General features: G+C 44.6%; 2 protein-coding genes across 7 annotated transcripts in view; one reads left to right on the top strand and one right to left on the bottom strand.

The window, feature by feature from the left end:
* Window positions 1-9,420: 9,420 nt before the first annotated feature.
* On the top strand, window positions 9,421-14,294 carry CUNH1orf162 (chromosome unknown C1orf162 homolog). Of its 2 annotated transcripts, XM_004769773.3 has the most exons (7): window positions 9,421-9,560; window positions 11,523-11,598; window positions 12,393-12,459; window positions 12,942-13,036; window positions 13,310-13,377; window positions 13,778-13,882; window positions 13,991-14,294. In XM_004769773.3, exons 2-7 carry the CDS (start codon window positions 11,562-11,564, stop codon window positions 14,051-14,053), a joined length of 435 nt encoding a protein of 144 aa, XP_004769830.1. In that variant the 5' UTR covers window positions 9,421-9,560; window positions 11,523-11,561; the 3' UTR covers window positions 14,054-14,294. The 2 variants fall into 2 exon arrangements, with proteins under 2 accessions (XP_004769830.1, XP_044937843.1); XM_045081908.1 differs by lacking the exon at window positions 12,942-13,036.
* A 3,959-nt stretch (window positions 14,295-18,253) lies between these two features.
* TMIGD3 (transmembrane and immunoglobulin domain containing 3) overlaps window positions 18,254-23,517 on the bottom strand; it is a 65,176-nt gene continuing 59,912 nt past the window's right edge. For all 5 annotated transcript variants that reach the window (XM_045081904.1, XM_045081907.1, XM_045081906.1 and 2 more), the window contains 5 exons: window positions 22,705-23,052; window positions 21,174-21,240; window positions 20,548-20,648; window positions 19,976-20,037; window positions 18,254-18,568 (listed from right to left, as the gene is read on the bottom strand). In XM_045081904.1, the coding sequence (XP_044937839.1) occupies window positions 18,557-18,568; window positions 19,976-20,037; window positions 20,548-20,648; window positions 21,174-21,240; window positions 22,705-23,052 (590 nt within the window). In that variant the 3' untranslated portion in view covers window positions 18,254-18,556. The remainder of the gene's footprint in view (window positions 18,569-19,975; window positions 20,038-20,547; window positions 20,649-21,173; window positions 21,241-22,704; window positions 23,053-23,517) is intronic.

Genomic DNA, 23,517 nt, shown 5'->3' with positions numbered 1-23,517 from the left:
TACATTGTTAGTGAAAAAAGGGAAATGTTAGATTCTTTTGTTGTAAGTTTTATACTGAGCAAAACAAATTATTTTCAATGATAAATAATAATCTGAAGACCATTCTAGTCAAGTCAATCACCCTAATTCGGTGGTTATTCTTAACATCCCTCATGGTAAGATAACCCAGAAATGTTTCCTGATGTGATTAAATATAAAGTAGACAATGTCTCCTATGATGTAATCTAGCCAAAAATAATGAACTTGAATCTGTCAAGGCTTAAGATGTAAATTCCAGTTTCCAGGAACTACAGGAGATAGAGGAACAAGATAAATGACATTAAAGGAAGTAATTAAATTAAGGATTATGTTTCTCCATGTATTAGGTCTTAAGTGTTTTCCATTAAAGTTTTTTGATGTTCTCTGTTAAGGTCTGGTACCTCTTTTATAACATTTATTCTAAAAACTCTTTATTCTTTATTAGTATTATAAAATGTACCTTGCTTATATTTTCTATTTGTTGTTGAAGAAATAAAATTAAGATGTGGATTCCTGGAACTTTGTTGGTTGGGGTTAAAATGCAATTGAAATGCAAAATCTTGTAACATTTGCTTCCGGTAATGGTAGATTAGGTAACTCAGACTGTGCAACTGAAGAAATTTTTTAACATCTGAGTGAGATATAATACATATCTTAAGAATATTAAAGCACTGGGTCGCCTGGGTGGCTCAGTGGGTTAAAGCCTCTGCCTTCGGCTCAGGTCGTGATCCCAGGATCCTGGGATCGAACCCCGCATTGGGCTCTCTGCTCAGCAGGGAGCCTGCTTCCTCCTCTCTCTCTCTGCCTGCTTCTCTGCCTACTTGTAATCTCCGTCTGTCAAATAAATAAATTAAATTAAATTTAAAAAGTTAAAAAAAAATATTAAAGCACTAAGAGTTAATGAGATATCATCAGGCCAAGGACCGAAAGACAGTGGAAGTTCAGAGAGGTGAGTTTAGCACTCGGGCCCACATATGCCCTGGAAGCATTTGCCAATCTGAGAGAGATGGCCAGAAGACTAAACTATTCTTTCGGTGACTTCACAGAATAGTGGCTATTCTCAGAGAAATGAAGGATGGAGTCAAGGACCCACTGAGGAGGGGAACCGAGTAAACATCACCACTTCCCACCACCACCAACACACATACAGTCAGCTGTACTTGGAAATAAAGGTGAAGACCAAAAAACCAGCCCTTCCATGGCCAGTGCCCTGCTGTGAGTGGATAACTCCATGAACACTCAGCCTTGAACTTGGATTAAGGTGATCCCAGATTGCTGGTGGCGCCAGGTTCCTGGCAAAAGCAATACAAGAAACCTGGTTTGGAGGAATAAAACGTGACCCTACTCTTATATTTCTACGAATGATTTTTCAAACCCAATTTTACAGTAAAATATAATCAGATGATTAGAAGATAAGATACTGTAAGCAAAAACTAAATATTAAGCCATAAACTAAATATGCTTATTGTATTAAAGCAGATAAAAGTCAAGTTTGAAAATGTTGACAGAACTGAGCATACATTTAAAGAAACAAAATTTGAAGAATATAAATTCTAGAACTGAAAAAAATATATAGAAAAATTAGCTCAGTTGGCTCTTGTCAATAGCAGATTAGACCATGGTGAAAGGAGCAATTATGAACTGGAAATAACTTAGAATATCTAGAAGGAAGGAGAGAGACAAAAAAAAAAAAAAAAAAAAGAGAGAGAGAGAGAGAGAGAGAAATACCAAATGGACAGTAGGAGAGAAGATACAACAAGGTCTAATATGCAGTTGGAATCCCCAAAGAAAATGAAGCAGAGGCAATACTTAAAAGAGCTCACAGCCAGAAAATCATGACACGAAGTGGTCGATATATGGGGAGGAAATAACCAACCAGGATTCCATGGCATTAAAATATCTTTTAAGAATGGAAGAGAAATAAAAATTTTGAAAGAACTAAATGAGTTAACAGCCAGCAGCACTTCACTGAAACACTAAAAGGTATCCTTAAGACAAGGAAAATGATCCCATAGAAAATGCCAGAAACGGGAAAAGGAAGAAAAACAGCTGTTAAATACATGAGTAGAGGGGTGCCTGGGTGGCTCAGTGGGTTAAGCCTCTGCCTTCAGCTCAGGTCATGATCTCAAGGTCCTGGGATGGAGTCCCGCATCGGGCTCTCTGATCAGCGGGGAGCCTGCTTCCTCCTCTCTCTCTCTCTGCCTGCCTCTCTGCCTACTTGTGATCTCATTCTGTCAAATAAATAAATAAAATCTTTAAAAAAAGAATACGTGAGTAGACCTAAGATAAGTGTAAAGATAAGCTCTTGGGAGATTAAAATATTTTTATGTAGAAGTAGACAAATTCATAATCACATCCATGACTAAAAAATTAGTAAACAGTTAGGATATAGAATTTGGACAGAACAACAAACTGTACTTAATAGAGACATACAGAATGCTACTGCCAATAACCACAGGCTACACATTCTTCTCAAGTACATATGAAATAGCATTCAAAGGGCCCCTGGATGGCTCAGAGTCACTTAAGCCGCTGACTCCTGGTTTCGGCTCAGGTCGTGATCTCAGGGTTGTGATACCGAGCCCTGTGTAGGGGGGCTCCACGGAGTGCAGAGTCTGCTTGAGATTATCTTTCCCTCTCTCTTTCCCTCCTTGTCAAGCTCTCTCTCTCTCACTCAAATAGATAAACAAATCTGGTGGAAAAAAAAAGATAGTACATAAAAATTGACCATGTAATATTGTATAATGCGTGCTTCAACAGATTTTGAAGGATTGAAATCATGCATAGTATTTTTTGTTGATCACAGAGCAGTTGTGCTTAAAAATTAACCAAATGATAAGGAAATCAATGTGTATTTTGAAATTAGGAAATACATTTCTAAGCAATCCACGCCTCAAAGAAGAAATTAGAAACTATTGTGAAATGAATGACAAAAAACAGAAGATACAGAGGTGCAAGGAGTACGAAATCTGGCCCCAAACTTCCTGAAGTCGGGTTTGTGGTTAGAGAATCCTCAAAAGTTGTTTTGTTTTTCTCTTTCTCCTCTGCCCAGAGCCAAGACTGGAATAAACCAGCGTGACAGGCAGAGTTCTACAGTGCCCCCCCAGTGTCTTCCCTGGTGTTACCCCAGTAAAATCCCTTGCCCTGAGCACTGATGGACTCTGTGACTTGCATCTAATGATACAATATATCAAAGGTGATATGTTGCCACTCCCTCCATTGGGTTATTTGATGTGGCACAGGTGATGAGAAGTCACTCCCACTGCTACATTACACTGTAGACCACCATCCTGGCAGCCTGGCAAGACTCTCCTGCTGGCCTCAAAGAAGCAGACTGGCATGTTGTGAACTACCTATGAAAAGGGCCACAGGTGGGGAACGACAGGCAGCTTCTAGGACCCGAGGGCTAACCCCAGCACACAGGCAGTAAGAAGCTAGGGCCCCTCAGTCGCACAGCCGAAAGGAGAAGAATTCATGCAAAAAATGGAGTTTGGAAGTAGATCTTCTCCTAGTCAAGCCTCTGATGAAACCAAGGCCCCAGCCAGTGCCCTCACTGCACTCTGATAAGACCCTAAGCAGAGAACCCTGGTAAGCAGTACCAAAGCCTCTAACTCACAGACACTGAGAGATAATAAATGTGTACTCTTTTAGGCTTCAGAATGTGTGATCATTTGTTATGCTGCTGTTGAAAGCTAGTACAAGGATCCTTAACATGTCCATCTGTGGCTTTTTTCCTAATCCACCCACTGTGGTTCTCCTTTCAGAGGGTCTGATGCAATCCACCCCCCGACTCCCGCCTTGGTGCAGGCTTTAGATTCGGTTTCCTGATCTCATGCACATGGCCTTTCGACCCTAACTCTGAGTCAACAAAAATTAGCAGCTGTTCCCAGAGCAAACCCCAGCTCCAGCTCTCACTCAATATGCTTCCTTTGTACTTTTGAGGATTCCCAGCATCCAGTTCAGCCACGCATTTCTCAATTCTGGTGTTTAAAATGTTTCATCAGCATTGGTTGGTGCTCTTTGACAAGAGGATCTCTTTAAAGATCCAGTCTGTTCTATGTCCTGGGATTCGTGTTCACCGTTCAACCCACTGAAGTCTTATTCTCTGCCACTGCCACACCCTAAGCTGTGTTCACAGAAAGGGGTCATCATGATCCCTTCATTTCCAGATCCAGTCCACTCTTTCCAGTCCTCATGTTACTGGGTCTCCCTCTTGGCAGCATCTGGTGCTGTTGGCCACAGCTTTCCTTCCTTCCTTTTCTTCCTGGCTTCTAATAGCTTGTGTTCGCTGTCACTGCTTCCTCTCAGTTTCCTTAGCTGACAGCTGTCTGCCTCCCTCTAAATATTGGTGTTTCTCAGGGTTCTGGCCTATGAATTTTTATTCCCACTCTACAGGCTACGTGGACAGACTTAGCCATTCCCATGGCTTTTACTATCACTTGTATGCAGCTGACTTCCTCACTTCTAACTCAAATCGTGTTAGGCAGGATGGGTTAGGTTAAGGGAGATCAGAAACTATCCCCAAATCTTTGTGTAATGTGGAAATGCTTATTTCTTGCTCATAAAGAATCCACCACAGGTCCAGGTGGCCCTCCGGAGAAACTATCCTCTATATGATGACGCAGTGATCCAGCTTCAAGAGCCTGCAACCTTACCTTCTCACCACAAATCTCCGTGACCACCCTGCAGAAGGGGTCAGAAGAGGTCTTACTTCAGTGATTAAATGCTTCAACTCAAAGGGAATAACTCACTTTCATTCATAGTCTTTTGGCCACAACAAGTCACATAGCAACCCCCCCCCCCAAATCACAGGCGAGGCTTTGGGCCAGAAGGAGAAGAGAATTGATTGTGGGCAAGAACTAGGACTGTCTATCACACAAATCTAGAGCTCTTTTATGAGCGCTAGATCTGTGTGTCCTGTTACCCTTGCCACATTTCTGCCTGAATGTTGCACAAGCACCCTGAAGTCAATGTGTCAAAGAGTAAACACATTATTTGTCCAATTCTACATCACTTCTATATTGGCACTAACTAGTCAGTGATAACGATGCAGAAATCTGGGAGCTACCCTGAGCTCCTCTCTCCCATACCCTCCTCTTACAAGTAGTAAATGACTAGATTCATCACCTCTCTTCCCCATCTCTTCTTTGTCATGGCCACTGCCTCTGGTCAGACCTCTGCAATGGTAAAGGATTTGCTCCCCCCCTGCCTGGCCCCTCCCCAGGCCCTCCTATGTTCTGTTGCCTAAACCCATTGTGACCATGTCACTCTTCAGCCATCTCTCGTAAGATTTGTTTAGAGTCCTCCATTACCTGGTCTTTTCCTTCCTCCAGCCTTTTCTCTTCCATTCCCCATCCCCACCTGACCTTCATTCCCCACTGCACCAGCCATGGAAAAAAAACTTGCATTTCTTGGACTGTAACTAACATGACAAAGCATGTTTTACTCATGCAATCCCTCTGCCTGGAATACGCTTCCTTCCTCTGCCTGTCTAGAAAATGTGATTCATCTTTCAAGACACAACTCATACATCATCTCCTCTATGGTGCTTCTCGGGACACTCAGTCTCCCTCCTTATTGTGTAAGCTCAGCCCTTTCTCCATTGGGTCCCACTCTTCTGGTGCAGATATCAGCATTTCATCTACAATATTTCATTATGCTGTTTACTCCATAACTTGGCAATGCATGTGGGTCATAGAAGGTTCTCAGTAAATGTTGAATTAATTAATTAATTGTCACTCTAAGTCTTGAGCTACTACTGTTTCCCTCTCTGGCTCTTCTTCATCTTTCAGCCCTTTGGTAACATCTTTGATCTTTTGCCCTTCCTTGTTTTTGTTTCCACTCCTAGATATCTCTCAAATTCACTTACATCTCGGCACAAAAACAGGCACATAGATCAATGGAGAATAGAGAACCCAAAAATGGACCCTCAACTCTAAGGTCTACTAATCTTCAATAAAGCAGGAAAGAATGTCCAATGGAAAAAAGACAATGTCTTTGGTAAATGGTGGGAAAATTGGACAGCCACATGCAGAAGAATGAAACTGGACCACTTTCTTATACCATACATAAAAATAGACTCTAAAAGGATGAAAGACCTAATTGTGAGACAGGAATCCATCAAAATCCTAGAAGAGAGCACAGGCAGCAACCACTGTAACCTCAGCTGCAACAACTTCTTGCTAGACACATCTCCAAAGCAAGGGAAACCAAGGCAAGAAATGAACCACTGGGACTTCAAGATAAGAAGGTTCTGCACAGCAAAGGAAACAGTCAACAAAACCAAAAGACATAGTGAAATAAGTCAATTGGAGAAAGACAACTGTCATATGATCTCCCTGATATGAGGAAGTGGAGATGCATCATGGGAGCTTAAGGGGGAAGGAGAAGAATAAGTGAAACAAGATGGGATTGGGAGGGAGACAAACCATAAGTGACTCTTAATCTCACAAAACAAACTGAGGATTGCTGCAGCGAGGGGGGTTGGGGGGTTATGGACATTGGGGAGGGTATGTGCTATGGTGAGTGCTGTCAAATGTGTAAACCTGGCGATTCACGGACCTGTACCCCTGGGGATAAAAATATATTTTATGTTTATAAAAAATAAAAAAATTTTTAAAAAAAGACAACAGACAGAATGGAAGAAGATAATTGCAAATGACATATCAGATAAAAGGCTAGTACCCTTTATCTTTACAGATTATAAAGAACTATAAAGAACTTATCAAACTCAACACCCAAAGAACAAATAATCCAATCAAGAGATGGGCAGAAGACACGAACAGACATCCAAATGGCTAACAGACGCATGAAAAAGTGCTCAACATCACTTGGTAGCCGGGAAATACAAATCAAAACCACATTGAGATACCACCTCACACCAGTCAGAATGGCTAAAATTAACAAGTCAGGAAATGACAGGTGTTGTTGTAGATACGGAGAAAGTAAAAAACCCTCTTATGCTTTTGGTAAGAATTCAATCTGGCACAGCCACTCTGGAAAATAGTATGGAGGTTTCTCAAAAAGTTGAAAGTAGAGCTACCCTATGATCCAGAAGTTGCACTGCTAGGGATTTACCCCAAAGATACAAATCTAGTGATCTGAAGGGGCACCTGCATGCCATTGTTTATAGCAGCAATGTCCACAATAGCCAAACTATGGGAAGAGCCCAGATGTCCATTGCCAGATGAAGAGATAAAGATGTGGTATATATACACAAGAGGCTACTACTCAGCCTTCACAAAAATGAAATCTTGCCATTTGCAATGATGTAGATGGAAATACAGGGTATTACGCTAAGCAAAGTAGGTCAATCAGAGAAAGAATTATACAGTCTCACCGATATGTGGAATTTAAGAAACAAAATAGGATCATAGGGGAAGGGAGGGAAAAATAAGACAAAATTAGGGGGACAAGCCCTAAGAGACTCTTCATCATACAATACAACTGAGGGTCGCTGGAGGGGAGGATGATGGGGGATGGGGTGACTGGGTGATGGACGACAGTAAGGAGGACACGTGATATAATGAGCACGGAGTTATTATGTAAGACTGATGAATCACTGAACTCTATCTCTGAAACTAATAATACACTAAATGTTAAACAATTGAATTTAATACATTTTAAAAATGCTCCACTCTTGAACCATGCTGATCTCTAGGAAAACATCTCCTGAGTCCCAGCAATCAGTCCCCGCCCTGGGGTACCCTATGTGGTTCCTTTCTGCTCCCTCTGTCCAAAACCCATCCATGCTCTAGAGCCCCAGCTATGGGTCCACCAGCATGCAGCCTTGCCTGATTTCACTAGCTCTACAAGCTCTGCCAGCTCTTCCTTTTCCCTTGCCTGTTGAGTTGCTCTGCCCTCTGCCTGAAACTGTCTTTCTGGGGCTCTCTGCCTGCCCAGCTTTTTCCCATCCTCTGGTTCTCAGTGTCTGCTCCTTGGACAGACCATCCCTGCTCCTCCATCTATCTAAAGACCTCCCACCATTTAATCTGCTTCTGTCCCTCATGGCCCTTAACACAATCTGTAATGTCTGTTGTTTTCTTGTTTTTGATTTCTCTTCTCAATTAGACAATAGGCCCCATGAGAAAATTTTCTGCTTTGTTCTCTGAAATATCCATAGCACCTAATTCACACACAGTTTATTTAGCAAGTGTATGTATTAATATTTTAAATCTTTTTTTCAAATTTAGAATGTTTCTTATTTTCAAATACCACATAAAAAAATAACATGCCTTTCTTGATTAAGAGATCCAGAGGGAGTAATTCCAAGTTAAAGGTGTTTTTACTCTATTTCAATAGTTTCTTTTAGTTGCTGAGAGGAAAATCTAACAAGGATTATCCAATCTGTTCCTCTGATAACTTTGGCCTCATAAGAATTCTTGCTTTATTTTTCATTAACTCCAGAAATTACAAATTCTTTTGTAAAAAGAATAATAATTTCAGGGATTATTTTCTTTTGTCAAACTTCTTGAATCCTTAAATATCAGATTTTCACTCTCAAGGTTTTCTTACAGAGCCAAACACAAAACACAGTGGAGTGACCAGAACTTCTATGGTGTTCTTAGAAATTACTGTGTGCCAAATTTCTTAAATATCTGTGAATATGTATTAGTGAATCTTTCATAAATTCTCTTTTGGATAATATTTCTAAATCCATATGTTTATTTTTCTAAATTCTAAATCCATCCTCCCTTTACTTTTCACTACTTCTTTTAAGATGCAGAGTACTTTATTAACATTATTTTATGGATAAATATTTACAAAGAAATGACTCACCATCACCCTAAAGGGATTGCCCATAACTTTTTTTTTTAAGATTTTATTTATTTATCTTGAGAGAGAGAGAGCACCAGAGCATGAGCTGGGAGGAGGGTCACAGGGAGGAGGAGAGAGAATCTCCAGCAGACTCCTTGCTAAGCACAGAGCCCCACACGGGCTCAATCTCATGACCCTGAGAACATGACCTGAGTCAAAATCAAGAGTCAGATGCTTAACTGACTGAGCCACTCAGGCACCCTCAGTGATCTCCATAACTCCTAGCACGCTTCATGTCTGCCCAGCTAGTACCTTACGCTTGACTCTGCTTGACCCTGCTCTTTGTCCCTCCTTATCAACCTCATCTCTCTGGTTAGAACAAGTGATATTTGAAGGTGCTTGATGACAATGATAATGCCATATTGCTGGGAACTCCACCTTATCTTTTGTCAAACTTCTTGAATCCTTAAATATGGTAGTTAAGTGCTTAATTAGAAATACACTTGTCTTAACCCTTACGTTCTTGTGTTCATGTGTCAAAAGATATAAGAGAAGCTGTTCATGGGATTAAAAAATAATTAAAACATATATATATATATAATGTTGGGCTCAAAGGGGAAGTCTGACCTCAAGTTTAGACAAGATCTTTGCAACACACAGCTTGATGGGGTAGTAGCAGTAAATCATGATTTCGTCATCTCTGAAAAGTAGGAGTAGTCACGGAAGCAAGTGAAAAGTTCAGTCTTAGACAACGGGCATCTTATGACCGGACTTTTTCTTAGAAGGTAAATGCATTTACCCCATGCTTTTAATCTAGATGAAATAATTATTCATGCAAGGGAAATGTCATCTAATTTCTAGTGGTTTCTATCTCTTTTTTTCCTCTTTAACTTTATTCGGTGGGGAAAGGGTTGTATTTGAGTGGCTGCACGTAGCTAGTGGATTTTGTGGCAACTGGTAAGAGTCTCCCAGTACTGGACAAAATGTGCAAAAGTATATATAGTGCTGTTTCTATTTTAATTTATGCTCTGTCAAATGTTTGGGGCGTTGTTTTCAAATGGAAATGTGTTTCCTGCTTTTCTTGGCCTGGATCTGTAAGTATTTATTTTCCTGCTGCTCTGTGTGATGGTTTTGTCTTTCAATATGAGGTGGCCCCCAAAATTTTAAAGGTGGCTGTGGTGGCATTTCTTTGGGATGGTTGTAAACTCAGAGCCACTTATTTGAAAATTAAGACTTTACAGAAACCTACAATCGTCTCATCTCCTACGTCCCCAGTGGTGAAGTTTAATATAAATTCATAGCATAAGATCATGCTCTTTTTAGGGCAAACACATATTTCAATATTTTAAAAAATAGTCTCTATTTTATGGTGCTCTACAAAGAGCATTGTTGACTTTTAAATTAGAAAAGGAGCAAAAATGCTAGAAAAATTGTTACCACTGATGATTCTGCTGCAGATGATGGGCTTCCTAGTCTTGTGTCTCAGAATTCTCACCAGATTTCCCTGTTGGCACTTTACCTTATATTATATTATTTGGTCAAGTCTAACGCACTTATTATTATTGCTGTTGTAAGAGGGTTAAATGGCGATTAGTTATCCTTCTCCCGACCCTCCCCATGTCCAAGGACTTGGAAATTGATTCACTTTTGAAAGCTGAATAAATAAACACAAAAAATAGGTGACATTTATAATCTAAATAAATTACCTTAAAATACAGCAGGTATAGACAGAGCCAAAAATTCTTATCATGGGTGTGCCTAAATATGAAGTCAAACTGTGGTTTCCTAAAATGTCTTTGTCCTGTTATTTAAATAAAAGTGGAGACCATTTTTATCAGCAAAGAAACTGGTTAAGCGAGCTATAGTATATAGCTATAACTGAAACACTTATGGTTGCTAAAAATGCTTATAGAAAGTTTTGAATGTCATAGGAGGGATGTTTATGATAAAGAAAAAACTTAAAAACAACAACAGAAAAGGACATATGAAGTCTCAACTAGCTTTTAGGAAATGCATGGAAGATGAACTAAAAAGAAATACTCCAAAATTATTAATATAATAATCAATAGTAGGATTTCAGGTGATTTTACTCTGTTTCTCTTAGGTACTTTACACTTTTTAGTACAAATAAATAAAAGGGAAAATACAGAAAACTTAACGTAAAAAGTAGAACCGTAGCCCAGATAAGGACACTGACACTCTTGAAAAGATAATACTTGAACAGAATAAAAATTCTGAAACAGCCTAGAGAAAGGGCCTTCACAAGAAAGACGGTCAAAGCTTACCCAGCTGCCAGTGAGGAGTGAAGCAAATACATTAGACCTCTATGACATTCAGTATTAAAATCATCCATTCATCTTCTCCCATACTCAGTTCAATTCAATGTTTGCCAAGCAAAACTGTGGTTTTAAATGGCTCTCCCATGTGTTCTGATAGAATGCACTGGTGACACCAACACGTTCCTTATGTCATTTCAGTTTATACATCAGTCTCCTGGGAGTTAGTTGGTATGAGTCAGTTCTGGACCCATCAGTCATTCTGGTTGAATTTTAGCCCTGCTAAAATCAGATTTCTAGACCTGCAAAGCTGAGGACTGTTGGCTGAGGTATAATAACCACACCATGTAAAGTCCATGACCACTGTCCTCACTAGAACACCCACCATGATTAGCCTCTCTCTCATGGATACTGCTCTGGTAACAAAATCACAGCCTCAGAGTTCAGCCCTCTGCTACCTTTCCTTTCTAGCTTTCAAAGAGGAACATTTTTTATTCTCGGGAAGACAGCATGGGAGGATGGAGTTCCAAACCTGAACCCAAAAATGGTAAGTCCAGGGCAGAAACCATTACCTGCCTCACTACTGAGTTAACATGGACTGGATTAACCAGTAATGATACTGAAGAGCTGAATGGGACAACATTTCTGAGGTTGGAAGAATCAAATTTTACCCAATGCCAAGAAGAGTGTCAAGGGGAACCAGGGAGAACAGTCTACCCTCCCAAGTTGAGTAAAGGGCGTCTGTGTGCTCAGTATAAGACCAGCTGGGTAGCTTAGGGCAAGGTAGTTCACTTCCCTCTACTGGCCCCCTATTTATGACTCTGGCCTTGCGAGAACTCACTGTGGCTGCCTTTGACTAGACACTGTTAAAAGCCACCCGCAAACAAAGGAACCACTAAAAAAAGGCAGTAGTTTCCAAGGTCAAGTTCCCCAAAACTTTGGGAAATGCTAGTTTTGGGTTTTGCTTTTGGTTCTCTACTCCCTGGCCTTGACATTGTCTGCTTATGTCCGAGGAAGCACATTTCCCTGGGGTCCATTAAATCTTGGAGGGAGGGACAGGAGATGTGTTTATTTGTCAAAGGGGCACACGGGGCTGCAGAAACGTGAGGCTCCTCTTTCATGGGTGTAGCTGTTTGTTTTTTAAGTTTTTAAGTGAAAGTTCTACTTTTGTTAAAGGATCCAGGACATGAAACACCGTTCTCTCCTTTTACAGAGTGGGACTCTCCATTGTTTATGTCCCCTGGGGGCTTGGATAGGGTGGGGCACCTGGGGACTTAATTTAAGCTGGAAAGATTCACGAGATGTGGCAGATGCACTAAGTCCCTTCGCATTCTCTCACAGACAAACCAAGTGTCAGCACCACAGCTCCGACAATTGCCTCCACACACTGCTCCCAGGAGCCCACCAAGTAAGCGAGCCATTCTCCCGCCCATCTCATCTTGCACTACATGGCATTGGATTTTGTGCTGACGGCCCTGCCTGATGGGACTTGGGAGGGCGGGCTGGGGAAAAGGGACCAGAAACAGTTGAAAAAAAAAAAAAAAAGAATCGGTTTTTTATATTTAGAGTGTGGTTCTTAACCCAGAGTGCCCCAGGGAGAGAGATCCCTCAGGAGATCCATGAATCCCCTCAGCTCGTCGACAAACTGTGTGTATGGGCGGGCTTGTGAAGATTTTTGAGGGGGACAAGAGCTCATGATTTGCACTGAGGTTTCAGAGAGTTCTGGAACCCCAAAGCAGAAAGTTGAAAAGCAGTGGGTAAAAGTCACCTAGCCAGCATGAAAGCTATTTTAGGGATCGACCCGCAGGCAGGAACGGTGACCCTCTGGCCTTTAGCAGAGGCCTTCAGAAAGCCCAGCTGGTCATCTGCTCCCTTTCTTTGCCAAAACAGCGTACAGCATTTGGTCTTGGCCTTTTTTGTGGGGGTCCTGCTAACACTGCTGCTGCTGGTCCTTGTCTTCCTCATCGTGAAGAGCTACAGGAAATGTAAGCGGTCTCCGAGAGATGGGACGGCTCTTCTGGCTCTGACATTGAGAATTAGTCTCGGTGTTAGCTCTGAGGGGGAGTAAAACCTTGGTAGTGCACCCTCTCCACAGACTGGGGAACTGATCCCCTTGGCTTCTGTCCCTGCCCTCCCTACCCCTCCACTTTTGCCACCTCCAACACCCACCTCGCCCCCCAGCCTGCAGAGAGGGTCTTCCCATTCCTCCATGCCCCGCTGGTGAGACTTGTTCCTCTCTTTCCTGGCCCCTGTGGCAGGCCACTCCAGTCCCTGGGCCCGGGATACTCCCTTGGACAGTCACTCCAGCCGTGATCCTCCGGCCAAGGTAAGATGATCACACTGTTTAGGGGACCCTGGGCACGTGCATCTTCTGATCTCTTTGATCCTTTATGACCACAGCCTCCAAGTGGCTTCTACAGAGACCATGGCTTTTATTTTTTATTATTATTATTTTTTTAAAAACTGTTTCCTTTTTTAAAAAAATATTTTATTTGACAGAGATCACAAGTAGGCAGAGAGGCAGGTAGAGAGAGAGGGGGAAGCAAGCTCCCTGCAGAGCAGAGAGCCCATGTGGGGGCTCGATCCCAGGACCCTGGGATCATGAACTGAGCTGAAGGCAGAGGCTTTAACCCACTGAGCCACCCAGGCCCCCGAGACCCTGGCTTTTAAAGAGACACTGCCCTCCAAACTGAACTCAGTCATTCCTCCTCCTTCTTCCTCTGCAGCTTTCATCCCCAGAGGAAGCACTTACCTATGCTAGCGTAGCTTTCAAAATCTTGGAAGAGAAGAGTGAACACCTGACGGAGAAACATTCTGCACCCTCGGACAAGGTTGTCTATGCTCCAGTCAAAGGGACAGACTCCCCCTACCTTTCCAGTGAGGCTTGATGCCTGTCCCGCTTACTCTCGGCTCTGTCTTTATTCATCACTTCCCCTTAGGACAAATTCTGGACCAAAGCATGGTCTGGTTGGAGCTGTTTGGGTGGGATCTGGAAATGTTAGCTGGCAGTTTTGAAGACCGAGGGGGAGTGTTGGCCTGAGAAGACACTGCCAGCCCTCCTGCTTGGATGGACAGCCTCTTAGCCCTTTGAGGGCTGAGACGGCCTCCCTGGTCCTCTTCCAGAGTGCGTGGTACAGAGCTCAGCGCACAAAGGGTGCTCACTTGGTGCCACTGAACAGCTTGGGAGAAGCCAGCCAAATGGGCAAGTGAGCAGGATTTCCAAATAAAACCAACCAGTCTGCAGTGCTGGCTCCTCCGGTATCATTTATTTGTCTGGTCCTATCACATCCAGAGATCCAGAACTCCTCCATAGCCAGAAGCCAAACAGAGAGGATGGTACCCCAGAACAAGCTCAGGACTGATCAGGGCTCCGGCCTCAATCTCGGCCCCAGCTAGCTGCATTCTTTTGGTAAGTGTAGTTGCTTCCTCGTGAAAACAGAACTAATAACGTTTACCTGTTAGTTTGAGAATAAGGAAGATGTACCATCTTCTATGGTACTTTGTACATCCCAAGAGTTTTACACAAATATAAGTTCCACATGTACAAAGCAATGTTCACATGTGGATGTCCACCTCTTTGATATAGCATAAAAGATATGCAAAGTGATGTTATATGGGAACAAAAAATTTAAATGTGAACCCCCCCCAGATCCTAATGGATGATTCCACAGACAGTCCCAGTAAAAATACCAATAGGATTTTCTTTTTCTTTTTTTAAAGATTTTATTTATTTGAGAGAGAGAGAAAGCACGAACAGGGGGTAGGGACACTGGGAGAAGCAAGCTACCCTGCTGAGCAGAGAGCCTGATGTGGGGCTCGGTCCCAAGACCTCAAGATCATGACCTGAGCCGATGGCAGAGGCTTAACCCACTGAGCCACCCAGGCATCCCTCCCCCACCCCAGTAAGATTATTTTTCATTCAGTGAGGTTACTCTAAAGTCCCTATGTAGACAATAAACCAGAAAGCAAATCCAGGAAAATTTATCAAAAGAAGCAAATAAAAGTATATAGGAAGGCTACCCCTAACCAATAACTAAAAGTGTTTTTTTTTTAAATCAAGCATGAGTCATTAAAATGTGTTCATGGTTCGCAAATAAACAAATGGGATAGAGTAAGAAGACTAGAAATAGATATACATGAAGAAATTGAGTAAGATTTACTAAAGATTATTAAGATTATTAAGATTTACTAAAGATTTATTAAAGATTGAGTAAGATGGCATATCCGATCATTTGGGGGAAATTGGTTTATCTGTAAAAAGTGTTTTGACAGGTAGGCAGCCATGTGGAAGAAAATAAGATCAGATCCACATCTCCCTCCTTAAATCAAATTCTAGACGCATCAAAAATTTAACTGTAAAAAAAAAGTGTAAAAGTACTAGGAGTATATAGAACTTTAAGAATGAGTGGTCCCTGCCTTGAATATGTGACCCCAAGCCAATAAACCAGAAAAAGTTGATTAACTGGACTTACAAAATACTGTTCAAAATGCCAAGCCTGGAAAATATTTGCAAAGCATCTCATAGCCACAGGGCTGATTTTCTTAATATACTCAGAGCTTCTGTCAGTCAGTCAGAAAAAAAAAAAAAAATCAGCAACTCAGTAAGAAAATCAAATTGAAACAAAAAAGCACAAAGGATGAGTCCGGGTTAGTCACAGAAAGGGAAACGTAAGTAGCTTTTCAATAGATGAAGAGATACTCAAGTTTACTCATAATAAAAGAAATAGTAATTAAAACTACAGTTAGGTGTTCTCCATCCATGAGATGAGAAACATTCACAAAGTCTGCTAACAAACCCCTGTGGGGAACAAAGACACACATTCAAATGATATGGTTGGCAATTTGGCAAAAGCTAACCAGGTTTTAAATCCTATAGCTGCAAATACATCCTGTTTAAGGTTTAAATTATGCATAGTTTAAATTGTCGTGTTCACCAAATTGCCTAAAACTCGGTGAGCCTCCTCATACTCTAAGTACACTCCTAGTGCCCAGCATGTGTGTTCATGGAAGCCTCACAAAAACACTAGGAGGCTACAATGGTCATTATTCGCATTTTAGAAGAGAAAGGGAGACCCAGAGGGGCCGAGTAATGTGCTGAGTTCTCACTGGCTCTGGGGCTCACACCCAGGTGGGCTGGCTCCAGAGTGTGCCCGTTTTCCCACTATGCTCAACTCTGCAACAGTGGAAGATCAAAGAAACCCCCAGTGTCTGTTGAGAGGGGACTAGCCAATGGAGTACAATGTAGCCATTCAAAAGAGGGAAGACGCTCTGTGTTCTAGGACAAAAAAGATCTCCGAGAGTTATATCAAACATAAGCTGTTAAACAGAATTCTGCCCGCTCTGTTCGTGTCCAGGAGAGAATGTGTGTGTGCGCACACGTGCGTATGTGTGCACCTATATTTGTCCATATCTAGTCTCTGAAAGAAAATACCTTTAACTGGTCTCCGTGACTGCCCCTGGCCAAGGGAGCTTGATAACCGAGGGACTGAGGGGCAGGGAGAGGGAGGAGGTATTGTCCCTTAAAAGCCCTTTTGTAACTTTTGAAGTTCTCCACTTCCCTTGTTGAGGATCTTCAGGGGACCAGGTACCTGGTGCGCCCATCCCCACCTGGATTCTGAACCAACTGAGAAGTACCGTCTTCATCACACATCTGGCACTGGAGAACGTAGCATGTACGTGGCTGCAGAGAAGGGGACAATCCCCTTCCCTCCCCTCCCCGTCTCTGAACAGTGGCTCAGCTGAGCCCGGGAGTCACAAAAGAGGTCATGTGTACTTTGAAAGCTGCACGCAGAAGGTTAAAAAGGGAAGAGGAAGGGCAGAGCAGGTTCACCCAGATTCTGACCCATGGACTCCCATCAGACGGGTCACTCCTCCAATGGGACATTCCTGAGGAGTGTTACCTTACTGGGGCTCAGTCTATAGCCAAGAAAGCGGCAGTGGGAGAAAAGCAGCCTCCCCAAATCTCTCTGAGATAGCACATCAGGCAGTATGTTTAAAGACTGAGGTTGGGAAATTCAAGTTCAAAGAGATCAATAATGTAGCCAGTCTCTCCCATTGAGGAGGTGGCAGAGCCATACTTGTATCCAGTCCTCTGACTTGCAGTCCCCTGCATCTTGCCTCCAGGCCATGCTGCCCCACCCAGAGCAGGCAGAGTGGCAGAGAAACTAGCAAGGGCAAGTCCGGTGACCCGATCCAGAAAAGCTCCTGACAGCTGGTTTTTGAGAAGATGGCGGAAGGGTGGGTCCAGTGTGGGAGTGAATGGACCAAGGAGAAAGACAATTTGGGGATATGGTCTTGTGAAGAGGCCACATCACAGCAGAGTGGCCGCCCGAGGAGGGCAGCAGAGGCTCTTCTGTCGGTGGTTGGGGAAGTGCCTCTCTAGCTTTCACCTGACAGCAAACAACACTACCGACCTTGAAGCTAGAAGTCCGGTCAGCTTTCCAGTTGAGAGCCAGGGCTTGTCCCACAGTTCCCAGAGAAGGACTCATTGTCCTAGGACCATCTACTTGGACATGACGTTTCATGTTAATTACCCTCCCTCTGTTTTCTAGAAGCTTCCTATTTTTAACAGCAGAACCCTACTCTTACAAAGTTTTAGGTTTTGTCTCCCTCCCATGAAAACTGGTGTGCCCCTAGTCCTGCTGGAGGGTGAAATGAGTAGTTAAATTATTGACCATAGATTTAAAAGGTCTTTGCCAGGGAAGGGAAGAAGAAAAGTCTCTGGAACCCTCATTCGTGGAATTAGAACAAACCTGTAGGATTGTGAGGGGCAGCAGAGGCAGTGATGGGGAGCTCCTGAAACTCCCTGAAATAGCAGGGAAGACTTCACATGGGGAGAGAAGGTGCAGACATTCAGGTGGCTCTGGCATTTCGGACAGTACAGCCTCCCTTGTACCCACAGCTCCCGATGCCTCCCTCCATCTTGATTTGTGCTTCCTGATGTGACTGAATATTTCACTCACCACACCTTGGTTTCTGACTGATCCAGAGCGGCCTCCATTCAGTCTGCAGACAATGTCCCAGAGGGGACAATCTTTCCCCCAAGAAAACCTGACACCTGCTGGTTTGGCCGATACCCCTTCTTCTGATAGCAGGTAATACCAATGCAGAAATAAATATCGCAATATTGTGCTTGAAATTTTCCTGGAAACATACTTCCAGGGATATCCCAGGAGAGGTTAGTCATACCTGAGAGTCCATTCAACACCAGTCAGGAGTTTATTGGCGAACCAAGAAAACACAAGTGATCTCCTGGCCCTCTGAGCCAGGTTTTGCCCCTTTTCTTCACCTGCACCTGCTGTTCTCAGCTAGCAGCAAGCGATCACTGCCAAGTCAGAGGGTCCTGCAGTACACCTGAGAGATCACAATCGGTTCCCACAAGGTGGGGGTCGGTTGTCATGACAACTTTATTGTAGCATCACTTAAGTCATAAACTAAATAAATCTTCAGTCACATCTGTTCAGCATGAGCCATTTTCTATGGAGTCAGGACACAGGAGGAGGGCTTCAGTGACTTGTCTATTTTGTGGGGAAGAGAAAAAGGAAATCGAGTTGAGATCTGTTGCCTTCCTCTGCTGCATGTTTCTGCCATAGAAGCTGCAAACTCTCTCGTGGTGGCTTTATGGGGACTGAACACCGTAGTTTGTTCTCAGGGCAGAAATCAGCTGTCATTACTTGAAAGCCCTTCGGTCAGTCACCTCTCACCAAGCTTTGGTGATTTAATGCCACTGGACCCCTGCAGAGCCCAGGGACATCAAAGCCAGACGGGTCTTTGATTCCAGCTGCCATGTTCCAATTGCCTGAATGTGAGGAAGCAGGCCACGGCTAATACAGGTCACACAACTCTTTGCTCAAACGGAGTAGGGTTGGATTCCCTTGCCTCAATTTCCACCACTCTGTGTGCCTTTCCTGTCAAGTATTTATGCTGACAGTTTTCATCTGCGTGATAGTTTGTCTCCTTCCCACTTTGCATTATAAGTTCTATGAGGCCAGATGCCATTTCTTTTTCTTGCCTTTGTATCCCCAACACCTAGCATGGTCCCCATGCATTGAAAGAAGAGTGAATGTATGACTAAAAACTCCTGGGGAATATGAGAATGGGGTCCTCAATCTATAGCAGAAAATGGGCCCAGAGAAGTGAAACGTTACCCAAGATCATGCCTTGAAGAAGTGACACTGGTTTTTGCAAAAACCTACAGTATAATTGTGTCTTGAAGGGAGGGGTCTTGGGCACAACTACCTTCCCCATCTCCACCAGTTCCCAAAGCCCTTAGAGGACAAAAGAGAGCCAGGCCTTTGATTTCTTAGGGCTCCTGCTCTGCCATGGGGCCAAAGTATCACAGGGAGAGTATGAGACCTCTCAGACTTAGCTTTGAATTCCAGATTCCTCCAGTTCTACCCCGTGTTTCCGTAGCAGGTGCTTCCAGGTGTGTGTGTGTGTGTGTGTGTGTGCGTGTACGCACGTGTGTGTGTGTGTGTGTGTGGGTGTGTGTGCATGTTTCCTCTCATTCTCTGAAGCATTGTTTCCTGCACTTACAGACCCAGAGGAGGGGGGAACCTGCTCGTAACTATGTATACAGTCCCTCTGTGGCCCGACGTACTTCTGTGACTTCTGAGCATAAAAAAAGAAAAAAAAAGTCCTAATAGCCAAACAGTGACACTTGTATGTGGTGTTCTTCCTATCCTGTCTCTCCTTGAGAAGTTAGAAGAACCACCACATGGTGGTCTTGAGGATTTTGGTTTCTCTGATGCTGCCCCAAAGGAAAGGTGAACAAAAATAAAAAAAGAGAGAGAGAAAGGGAAGGTGGGCAGATCCACAGAGTCCCTGCTGAATAAAATTCTTATCCTCTGGTTAGGAAAGGGGATCCCTAAAGATCAGGTAACTGTGAGGCCCAAGGCTCAGGATGAGCCACGGAGGGAACTTACCAGAGGTGTGGGGATCACAAAAGAAGCTTGACTGGTTTTCTGGCTTCTAGTGAGGATTCTACCTGTAATACCCAAGGGCAAAAGGAGGCACAAAGCTTAAGGGCCCTTCCTCTGGTGACCGAAGACCAGAACTGAGGCCTGTGGGCCTGTCGTCTCTATTCCTGAACCTTCTCAAGGAGACTTTTCTATGTCTACTTACCCACAGGCCCCAGAGGTCTTTTGACAGTCCCCCCAGGTGAACAAAAGTTTCAAGCAAAGAGTAAGTCTACCTCTGGAAGGTTGTGTGCTGGGGAGGCAGGTGACTTTCCACACACTGGGACTTACAGTGTGGTCGTCTCAAGGCCTCCCTCCTCCCTAGTCTAAGTGGTCCCACTTACCACGGCCGCCATACCCTCTCTGTCACCTCTCATGGGGCCTTAGTCACCATGAAGCAGAATCTCCCCCAGCCCATGGCTGGCTGCATTGACCTCCATGGGTCCAGGGAACAGGAAGAGGGTCACACTCACTCATTTGAAAGCTACTCCTTGGCCCCTTTCATTTTGCTTAATCCCCACCCCCCAGTGACTACTTACCCCTTCTACTCCTTTGGCTTCTCCTTCTTTTGGACAAATGACTGATTATAAAGATGGACCCCAAGCCCGTGATCAGTATGCAGACGATGAGAATGGACATCCTGGAAGGAGTCACAGACCGACAGAATTCATGTCGCTCCAATTCGGTTCTCTGCCCAGGATCCACTTTCCTGGGATCTGCTCCATCCACCCCCCCCCCTACCCAGTTCCAGGAGCTCTGCCACCGTGTCCCTTCAGAGTGCTCCTGTCCCCCAGCCCAAGCCTGATCGGACCTGGACTGGTGGGCAGACCGAGCGGGTCTGGCCCCTCCCTCAGAGACTAACAGACTTGGAGCAGGCAGAGCCAAGACTGGGGGGTCTCTTGAGCAGGGGAGACAGAAGCTCAGGAGCTAGAAACGGCCAAAATGAAACAGAAAAGGATAGTGCAGAGAGAGAGGTGGCAAGCACACGTGAGAGCAGCAGATCAGAGACTGAGAAAAAGTCCCAAAGGCACTCCGGACCACTCCGGAGGGCGCCATGTCCCTCCCTTCACATGTGAGACACTGCTCTCTCCTTAGGACAGATCTTTCTCCACGCTGTGTCACCCTTGCCTGCCTCCCGGCACCTCCATAGCCCATTTGTCCTCACCTGGAGCGATCGGCCTTGTGGACCACTCTGGATGCCTTGCAGCTTCTGGTCTTGTTGCCTGACAGGCCTGCATCAGAAAAAATGTGCTGAGGGTCTAGTGAGCCAGTCCCTAGACCTGCCCTTGCCTTCTGCCTCTCTGCGTCTCTGGCTGTCAGAGACTGTGTTCCGAACAGATGCTGGCCCAAGCTGAGGCACCCTAAGAGTAGAGGGAACAAGTAGGGGCTGACATCCAGCACACACTCTGCTCGCCAAGCCATATACCACCGGTCACTGGGCTCCTTGCACCTGGAGATGGGACTCTCTTTGCAGATTTGCACAAAAGCCCTGTGTGGACTAGAAGTGGCCCATGGTTAGAGAGTCCCAGGCTGAAGCCTATGGGAGGGGACACCAGAGGCACAAGAGGGCCAGTCCAACCCTTAAGGAAGGAGCCAATAGATGACATCATTGCCACACTGTGCTCCTGACAGCCACCAAAACCCAATGGGAAAAGCTCTGCCATGGCCACCCTATTGCCTTCTCTGGCAAATCTAGTTGGGGAGGTTGTGGGGGCTTAAACTAAGGAGACATTTAGGTGAGCCTCTTTCATCCCGAGCCTAACTATACAGTAGAAACACACTAGGTGTGAGGATGTCACCCATTGAATAAGATACTTGTTAGACAAAGGAGTAGTTGCTCACGTATGAGCAAGACCCTCTCTCCAGCACCAGAAGGCTTCCTACAGCTTTCCTTAAGTTCTTGGTTTGTTTTCCTACCGGCATTGTGCTCTGGGCTATGATAGAAAGACCTCCCTCCTAGAAACGGAAAGGACTGAGAAGACACAGAGGGAAAAAAGAGAAAGGCTAGTGCTTTCCTTAAGCTCTTTGCCAAGACAGAGGCTTTCTCATGTAGAAAAGAGACTTTGAACAACTGACAGAAGAATTTTGGTGAGCATCTGGAGAACTCAGCCCTGGCCCAAAAGACTGGTTGACTGGCCTGGACAGACCTTCCTCTACATGCCCCAGTCCAACCTTCACCCACCCAGCAGCCTCCATGTAAACTGTACTCCTGACCGGTTTGGCCGTGATCTTCATCCCCGTTTCTGAGGGGGCTCATCCGGGTTCCTGGGTCATCTTTCATAGCCTCACTTGCCTCTCAAGAAATGGAGTGTCAAGATTCTAGACCTACAAGGCTGGCTATGAAGCACAGATGTGTAATATCAACCTTTGAGCCTTCCCTGGCCAGCAGCACAAAGCCCTTCCAATTATTAGCTGCCATGAGCCTCTCCCAAATCCCATGAGCCAGATCGCTGTCAGGAAAGAGAGCTTCCAAGAGGACCCCAGAGCCCACACACCCTACTCTTCCCTGAATTCCAAGCTAATCCCCAACAATCAGCAACCACCCAACTTCGGAAGGAAGGAGAAACGAGGTTACTCCCAAAGAAACTAGGGGGAGCCTGACTTGGTTCTCCCCGGCCTCAGCGAGTAGTTACCACATGTAACGCACACGCACGACTGTGGGTTACCCCTGACTGGACTCCTGACAGGCTCCATACCTTTCCCAGACCAGAGATCATGGGCCAGGCCTCCCGTGCTGTCAGTCACCACCAGCTCGGTAGAATCCATGTCGTCCCTGGCAAAGGCCCGCTGGATGCCGCACCAGTACCAGCCCGCGTCCTCCTTGGTCAGGCAGGACACAGTGATGATGAGCTGGCTTCCCGTGTCTCTCAGGGCCACGCGGTCCGTCCTGTTGGGCGTGAAGGCGATGATGGTGCAGTAGTCCCGGAAGTAGCCTCGGCACCAATATTTGGGGTGGTCCTTATAGTGGGCATTGTAGCTGCAGGTGGCAGAAGTTGTGTCCAGCGCAAAGCTCTCCTTGACCTTTTCATCCATGACCATAGCCTCTGTGAAAACACACAAGGGCAAGCGTGTGCCCGTGCATGCACACGCACATACACGTATCAATGTTCCTTTAAACATGTTGCCGCCCCTGCTGTCCCCCAGAAAAATCAGTTAAAGCACAAAAGCTGGTTTTTTTTTTCTGCCTGTTTTGGGTTAGTGACTATGAGGGGCCAAATAGGGTCCCCCTAAAATTTGTATGTTGAGGTGTTAGCTTCCTGCACCTCAGAATATGACTGTATTTGGGGATTGAGCCTTTTAAGAGGTAATTGAGTTACAGTGGGGTCGTTAGAAAGGGCCTAAGGCCACCTGCCTGGTGTCCTTATGAGAAAGGAGCTTAGGATACACACAACAGGCCGAGGGACAGTCATGTGGGACACAACAAGAAAGCCAAGGAGAGCAGCCTCAGAAGAGGCCAGACCTGCCTTCACCTTGATCTCGGACTTCCAGCCTCCGGAAATGGGAAGAAA

Source organism: Mustela putorius, unplaced genomic scaffold, assembly GCF_011764305.1.
Source record: "Mustela putorius furo isolate JIRA1106 unplaced genomic scaffold, ASM1176430v1.1 tig00000585_pilon_pilon_pilon, whole genome shotgun sequence".
In the NCBI taxonomy this organism is placed as follows: domain Eukaryota; kingdom Metazoa; phylum Chordata; class Mammalia; order Carnivora; family Mustelidae; genus Mustela; species Mustela putorius.
Note: the sequence above shows the minus strand (reverse complement) of the source record. Positions and strands in the feature narration are given on the sequence as shown.